Source organism: Mycteria americana, chromosome 7 (assembly GCF_035582795.1).
Source record: "Mycteria americana isolate JAX WOST 10 ecotype Jacksonville Zoo and Gardens chromosome 7, USCA_MyAme_1.0, whole genome shotgun sequence".
NCBI lineage: Eukaryota > Metazoa > Chordata > Aves > Ciconiiformes > Ciconiidae > Mycteria > Mycteria americana.
Genome location: NC_134371.1, coordinates 24,957,587 through 24,965,215, shown reverse-complemented (window position 1 = coordinate 24,965,215; position 7,629 = coordinate 24,957,587). Strand labels below are relative to the sequence as shown.

General features: G+C 41.6%; 2 protein-coding genes across 2 annotated transcripts; both read left to right on the top strand.

Moving 5' to 3' along the window:
- The first annotated feature begins 216 nt into the window (after nucleotides 1–216).
- OTOS (otospiralin) lies at nucleotides 217–3,008 on the top strand. Its single transcript, XM_075509146.1, has 3 exons — nucleotides 217–268; nucleotides 606–632; nucleotides 2,824–3,008. Exons 1-3 carry the CDS (start codon nucleotides 217–219, stop codon nucleotides 3,006–3,008), a joined length of 264 nt encoding a protein of 87 aa, XP_075365261.1.
- A 490-nt stretch (nucleotides 3,009–3,498) lies between these two features.
- On the top strand, nucleotides 3,499–5,877 carry COPS9 (COP9 signalosome subunit 9). Its single transcript, XM_075507443.1, has 3 exons — nucleotides 3,499–3,650; nucleotides 3,775–3,847; nucleotides 5,572–5,877. Exons 1-3 carry the CDS (start codon nucleotides 3,588–3,590, stop codon nucleotides 5,607–5,609), a joined length of 174 nt encoding a protein of 57 aa, XP_075363558.1. The 5' UTR covers nucleotides 3,499–3,587; the 3' UTR covers nucleotides 5,610–5,877.
- The last annotated feature ends 1,752 nt before the right edge of the window (nucleotides 5,878–7,629 follow it).

Here is a 7,629-nt window from a genome sequence, read left to right as displayed (position 1 = left end):
TTGTGGTTCTTTTAATACTTTGTGTTGCAGTTCAGAAACTGCAAGGAAATGTAATTGGATCTTGTTATGCCTAAATTAATAATTAGAATCTGTTTTGGAACATATTTGTCTAATAACAAAAGAAATAATAGACTTTGCATAATTATTAATCTCTTGTAATAATCCCCAGCTGTACAGATTATTTTTCAGAAACACGAGCAGTATCTTGCAGAAAAGATGACATTTATTGGCTTACTTTTCTTCTGTATGCTGATGAACATCCTAACAGGTAAGATTACTGCTGAATTTATTCTCGTTTATTTTTTCAAGCAGTCAAATATTTTGTTACTAATACAGCATCTTCTGTTTAGTATCAGATATTGCTCATTCATTAATCACAACTGCTCTGGCTGTTAGTTAAGAGTATTTGGTTTGTAGCACTGAGTGACTGCAAACGCGGAATTCCTTATTCAGCTGTTCAAGAAATAAAAAACATTTGGCTGCACAGAGGGTCTAACGTGTGCATTCAAGAACTTGTCAGCTTCTGGCTACACAGCAACCCTTTTACTAACAGAAAGTCCCTCTGTGCGGGAGCTGGTACTGATAAGTTTCCTCTTTATCTACAGATGCCCGATCAATCCAGGATGGAGATGGTAATTCTTAATGTTTTCTTTCCTTTGTATCACTAACAATTAGAAGAGTCATTTGTAACTCCCAGACCTGAACCCCAGCAGTGATTTTGGCAGGAGCGCTTACTAACCTCAGTGGGCTGTGGAAGTGCTTTCACCTAGTTCTGGTGGAGAAAGAAGAGTGAATTTTTAGAAATGTCTTTAAAATTTATTAAAAGCTGACATATTAATGTCTAATAATAGAGCTAATATACTTGCAGTCTTAAAACGAAAAGGGGTTATGGTCAAGTCACTAATTCTGTTGTACAAAATCATAACTGGAAAGCACCAGACTTATAAACATACTAGACATCTGAGAATTTTGTCTGTCCTGAACGGCAATATGATATGTGTGTCTAGTTATTAGCAAGAAACAGTGATTTCCACGACAAAAAGCTTAAAATTTACAAATTGCCACAAATCCAATTAAAGAAATGTTGGAATAAATCCCTTAGCACAGCTACCCTGTGGTTCGTGTCACTTTGCGTGATTAGCCCACTGGATTAGTGTTTGCCTTTGATTAAAAAACCCCTCAACATCCTAATGATGTTTATACTGGCTTACTGATGATTATATTAGTTAACCTCTCTGGTGTTTTCAGACAGAATTCTTTCCGAAAATGAAGTTTCATAGAAGTATCTGCCATAACAAGGTACTGCTATTGCTGGTGTACATCTCAGCTAGTATAACCAGCAGCATCCTGAGCGCACAGATACAAATATGCAGGGAGAGTATCATAACAGATACAGAAAGCAGAAATATATATACGGGATAAGGGCTAATATGATTGCTTTTAATTCAAAATGGTTTTCCCTATGCTCCATTATATTTCGTTATGGCTCTAAAATCTTTTGAATGCATCACCTGTGTTTTCACAAATTTAAGGGCGCTACTGTATTTTTGCACAGGAAATATTTCTGCGGCAACCTCTTAGACAGTCAGGAGAGCGTGTGTCAGTTTAAAAACAAAACCTTGTTCAGGCAGTATCCTGTTGCTCTCATTACCAACAATTATGGCGCTCTTTCACACTGGGCCAAGCAGCAGACTGCAAAGTAAATGTAAGGTCAGCTGGTATAAATAGTAAATTCTCCTCTGCAGACAGCATTTGGCTGGTTCATTTGATTTGTTATACGCCATCTGTGCCTGCACGCTTCAAACTTTACTCCGTAAAATTAATGTCTGACAATAGGATTGTTGAAGGCTCTTAATTCCCACTAAAGACCCCTGGTCCCAAGCTAAGCCTGCTGAGTGGAATGGCTCCCATTTATTTAAATGGGCTTTAAATGAAATCAAAATACTGGGTTTAGCTTTGCTGCACAGAAAGACATTTGTAACTATGTGGTCTCAGCAAGTGTTTACATTTTATATATGCTTCTGTGTTTGCCCAGATTTGGGCCCAAGCGTTTTCAGAATTGCTTTTGTTTTCCTGCTGAATTAGAACTCTTGTTTCAACAAGTATCTCACATTTTCTCAGATATTCCTAGAGCAGGCACAAATGCAGTTGTCTTCCAAGTGGCAATGCCTTTCCTCTCCATTTCCTTAGCCTGTTTCCTACAGCCCACTGAGAAGAGGCACGACTCTGCTGTCCCAGGGACAGCACAGACCCAGTCCCCAGGAGCCCAGGGCGGATGCTGCACCCCCAGCTTCTGCTGTATTCAGCCGGCCTGCCTTTGTGCTGAGGTGGTGGGGAACAACTGCCGGCTCTTCTCCCTGGTGGAGCAGGCAGCTGCAGGGGCACAGCATAGATGACAGCGCCTTATTCCTTACGTTGGGCTGAGGAAATGGCGTGGAGGAGGAATGGGGAAATATGGCTTTAAATTGCAATTGCTTCTTGCTTTTAAATACCCATCTGCCTTCTAGAAATTAAAGCAGCCCAGGGGATTCTTGAATTGTCCCAAATGCTGATCGTGTCCCTTCATTCCTGCTCTCTGTCTTGTCCCATTCCATCGTTCCTGGTGCAGCTGGAGCAGAGGGCAGTGGCTCCATCAGGTGAACAGCCATCTTCTGCGGAGCGGGGCACAGAGGGCTCAATGGCTCTGCCTGCCTCTCTCCTGCCAGAGGAGCCCACAAGCCCCCCAAGGGGATGTAGGACCCCAAACCATGTTGGCTCCCAGGCCCAAGCTTTCAACAAAAATTCTTCATATTATAGTAATCTGCAATTTGTTTTTAATTTTAGATCTCTACCAGGGATCTGTAGCCTTGCCATACTGGCCCTTCTCATCCAACGATTTCTGGTCCTACGTGGAGTATTTCCGGACCCTGGGAGCCTACAACAGGATCGAAGAAATGGCCAGAGCCTTCTTTGCTCAGTTCCCTTTTGGGAGACACCTTGGCTATCATGTGCCCAACCACGAGCACTAACTGCTTCGCTCATTTTTGCTAAAGCTGGTGCTGAGATGTTTAAGCGAAAACATGGCTGCCAGCGAGCGCACCTGAACTGCCCCTCAGCGGCTTATTAATACTCAGAGCAGTCACGCATAGCATTTCATGCTTTAAATTAGTCTTTTCTTTTTTACAATTTATGCTGTTGTGCGAAATCAATAAACTCCTTGATGGTGTTGCGAGGTTTTGGGACTTTTTTTTTTACATGTAACGCTTACAGCCTTGACTCAGGAAACTGATCTCTGTGTGTATAGCAGTTAAATACCAGTCCACCCAGTTTGGTGGCTGGAAGGACCACCAGTATAATTCACAGCCACATCCCTTGCAGGGTAATGGTGCCCTCTGAGCAGTCCCTTGTCTAACTCAACGCCATTTTCCTCACCTCAGCCCTGGGGACGGGCCCCGCCGTTGCCATGGCGAGGAGGGCGGGGTGAGCAAAATGGCGGGCAACCAGTGAGAGGCGACACCGCCAAGCGCGCAGAGCGGCACCCCGCTGGCCGGCCTGATAGCGGAAGTAGGCATCCGTGCGGCCGGAAGCGGTGGTGTGGAGGCGCTGCCATGAAGCCGGCGGTGGACGAGATGTTTCCTGAGGGAGCTGGTCCTTACGTGGATCTCGATGAGGTGAGGAGGTGTTGGGGGAGCTGCCTGCGAGGATGGGGGCGGCGGGGCTCCTAGGCGTGGCGGGTGGTGGCGGGGCCGTGCTGCCCGGCCGCGGCCCGGAGGCGCTCAGCGCCTGCTTTCCCAGGCAGGGGGAAGCACGGGGCTGCTGATGGACCTGGCCGCCAACGAGAAAGCGGTGCACGCTGACTTCTTTAATGGTAAGGGCCGTCGCGTTCCGGAGGTGGGGGAATTAGGGGGGGGTCACCGCGGCTCCTGCCCGCCCGGCGGGGATGGTAATGCCTTGGGCCTGCCAGGTAACAGCTTCAGAAGCTGAAGGTTATCAGAACAAATCTCGCTTTGTTTTTCTCTAATCTCACGTCTTTGGTGCCTGGTAGTCGCTAAAGTTCTCGCTAACCACACTTCTAGCGAGCGCTATCATAAGAGCGCTTCAGTGTTCCAATGATGCGGGTGGGATTGATACAGTGCCTGTGTTTCTCGGCTCCTGGAGGTTTTAGGCGATTTAGCGTGTTAATCACTACAAGGAAAAATGCCTTGATCTGTTTGCATAACAAATAGCTTATATTAAACAGTGCAAATACATATAAAAACGTGGACAGATCTTTACAGATTGTCTCTGGGTGTTACTAATTTATAGATAATTCTTTAATCTCTTAAGGTATGCATGCATATGTATCCAAAGCAAAATAAAACTTTGGGTTTTATATGCTTTCTGCATTTGAAAGTCAACTGTATGTGTATAAGTATATACAGCTGCTTTTAGAGAGGAGAACAGCTATGTATCTGGCCACTTAGGGGTAGAATATACAACACCTTACACTTGGTTACTAAGGTGGTGGTTTTTTATGCTGCTTAAGAAGTATATTTAGACGTGTCAACGGTGAATTTCAGATATGTTATTAAATCTGGTTGCTGTGGTGGTGTTGATGTCACAAATTGGTATTAATTCTGAAATAAAGTAGGTTTCTCATGTTGCTCAAGACTTAGAATACAGAAAGAAAAAAGGAAGTTCAGCTTTGCTATACTCTCAACAGTTGTGAGGGACCTAGCTCTTTGTTGGAGCGAGCATATGCAGGAGTAAGTATTTCCATAAAGTTCTACCATCAGGTTGTGGTACAATATTCCATTGGTAGCTTAGGACCATCCTCTTGTAACTGAGGATTAATGCTCAGTTTATTGTGTGGCACTTGTACATTCCTTCTGTAAGAATAAAAACGTGGTTTCAGTTATGTTGTTAGTTTATGCTCAATATACAAGATACAAAGCCCAGTAGTTAAGAGTACTTCCCAAAGATGACTATAACAGCTGTGATTAGCCAGCCACATTTCACTAGTCTGAGTGAGACGAGTTTTCTGAGGGAGAAATGTTATTAGCACCTTCACAGCAATGAAATGTTTTTTAAGGAAGGTATTTTTAACAGCAAATCACAAATGCGAATGTCAATCTGCAAAATTTATAAGTGTGTGCCTGAATACTGTGACCTAAAGCCAGAATTCTGCAGGAGTGTCTACATCTGAGACTTGCTGCATGCATAAAGCTAGTACTTGTTTAGTTCTGGAGTCTGGGAATCATGGTTGATCCACTCTGAATGTGATGGCTACTTAATGCATTTATAAAAGCCCATCCTTTGAAGGTTTACTTTGCTTTCATGAATTTAATTGCAAAGCTTGCTTTGTACAAGTGAAGCAGTTTAATTTGTGTATGGTAGAGAACATATACTTGGGGCTGCCTTTCTTTCCTCTCTCTCTTCCCACCCTGATATTACACTTCTAGTAACTGATGGTACAGTAACTCTCATTCACTTAATTCATCTTTATTTCTGTATTTAATCCAAATAATTAAAAACTGTACTTGTGGAGTATGTGCATATATAACAGTTGAAACTTTTAAGGTTAACTTTACCTTATCTTATTTTTCTGACTAGATTTTGAAGATCTCTTTGATGATGATGACATCCAGTGAACTTAGCTGTCCAGCTATGCAGTGCTGAGATGTGGATTTTTCTCTAAGATCACCTGTGGTGTCCATTATTTATTAAAATAATCAAAACAGGAAAATCACAGAGGGGGGGAAAACCTGTATAAGCTGCTTGGGGAATATGAAAACCAGGTGTTTAAAGATAACTAAGGAGGGAATTGTGGACTGTTATTTCTAGGAAGCTGTGTGTAGATTTTTCTTAAAATTTTACTTGCTGATGTGCTCATTCAATAAAATACTAACAAAAACTCTCTCTGGGATATTCTTTGAAAGTAGATATTGCTGTGTTTCGAGCTCCCTTAGAGAATGACTTTTTTATTAAATCATTCACTGTTACTTTTGGATATTATATAAAGATCCATGGCAGGGCATATTGCTGCCTACAAAAGTTTTGTTCATCCCACAATATAGGATTATCTAGGGCTAAGACAGTTGTTTTTTTCCAAATAGTCTGACTCTCATTTGCCAGTTGCACTAAGAAGAGTGTGTGTTTTCCCCTGTTTCAAGAGAGATATTTAGCTACCATCAATACTTAGCTTTTAATCTAGGAAGCACAGGAATAAAAAGTAGTAATTTTTGTCTTGATATTTTAAGCAGAGAAACATTCTGGCCCTGGGTCATGGGAATGCTTGAATTTAAAAATCTAGTTTAATTCTTGAAACTGTACTGTGTAGAAAGAAACTAATTTTAGGATTCTCTTCTCCTGCAGCATGTAATGTAACTATTCATACTTATATGTACAGTGTATATGAATCAGTCTGTTAGATATTAATTCAGATTTTGACACAAGTTTTCAGATCGTTTTTAGAAATATTTGATTTTGCACCCTTCTCAGTGACCAAAGTGAATCTCTGAATGAAAGGAACAGGTGAGTTTTTAGAATATTATTTCAGAGTCAAGAATTTAATCCTGTCTAATCTTAAGTGCAGTCTGTATTTCATACATTGACCACAAAAACAATACCGTGACTGATCTTTTTTAAAAGACTTCGCACTACTTAAATTTTGCCTGGAGTGAAACCCTTTCCTCCCATCCTTCTTTCACATGTTTTTGCTAGGTTTTGTCTTAAAAAAGGAGATCTTAAATGTAATGGTAAGTATGCTGGGCCCCTGAACTTAAAAATGTAAGCACAATGAAAACAGTAGGACTAGGTGTCTTTTTATTGTGTTCCTGTGGATTTCTCAACAGTCTCTGTTTCATCATGCAGTGTACATTAAATCAGCATTCTGAAGTTTACTCTGCTTAGTGTCTGACATTACAGCGTGTCCCTGAAGGAACAGTTTTGCTGAGGCAGTCTCCTTTTCCTTTTTAGTGCTCGCTTTGCTTAAAGAGGAATGGACTTCAAGTTTTCCTCATTGAAACTATGGTAAACATTTTGACTGAGTGGTAGCAGCTGTGTTTGGCCTGTTTCTAGCTTTGGTGCTGTGCTTTCTCCAAACTAGATTTTGAGAAATGAGGCTGCATTCTGGGCAGATGCAAAAGATGAAATAGATTTAAGAAGCAACCCTTGCTGCTTCTGCTTTTTTAGCTACTTTCTTTTACTGATGCCCAGATTTCTCAAGATGGGCACCTTGGTTTTGGAATGCTTCCCTGTCCTTGTTTTGTACAGATTTCTCCTTTGTTTTTCGTTTGCCTGCTTTAAGCTGTAAGAAACTTGAGCCTTAAGTTTGATCACAGCAGGAGTATATTCTATGACACAAATCCATCTTGAACAGTTGCTCTTCACTATGAATGGTGTTCCAGTCCCTTCCACCTTCTTTTTACAGATGTTCAAAACCTCAGTGAAGCATTGGTTTGAAGGTGCTAATGGTGAATAGTTCTAGTTTTGTAATGTCATCTCGCTTGATCAAAACATGGAACCTGTTTTCATGAAACTGGGTAGAGGGCGAATAACACTTATGGGTCCAGCACAGCCTAAAAGTCAAGAGTTTTCATCCTGGCTAGGATATAGCTACCCATTGAAGGTAGGTGTAGCTAACTGCTTTTTGTGAAGCTTTCCAGAATC

Excerpts from the sequence above, each read along its gene's own strand:
- COPS9 (XM_075507443.1), top strand. The coding sequence starts at position 3,588 with ATGAAGCCGGCGGTGGACGAGATGTTTCCTGAGGGAGCTGGTCCTTAC. Across the intron at positions 3,651-3,774 it reads CTTACGTGGATCTCGATGAG|GCAGGGGGAAGCACGGGGCT; the intron begins GTGAGGAGGTGT and ends CTGCTTTCCCAG. Across the intron at positions 3,848-5,571 it reads GCACGCTGACTTCTTTAATG|ATTTTGAAGATCTCTTTGAT; the intron begins GTAAGGGCCGTC and ends TTTTCTGACTAG.
- OTOS (XM_075509146.1), top strand. The coding sequence starts at position 217 with ATGACATTTATTGGCTTACTTTTCTTCTGTATGCTGATGAACATCCTA. Across the intron at positions 269-605 it reads GCTGATGAACATCCTAACAG|ATGCCCGATCAATCCAGGAT; the intron begins GTAAGATTACTG and ends CTTTATCTACAG. Across the intron at positions 633-2,823 it reads ATCAATCCAGGATGGAGATG|ATCTCTACCAGGGATCTGTA; the intron begins GTAATTCTTAAT and ends TTTTAATTTTAG.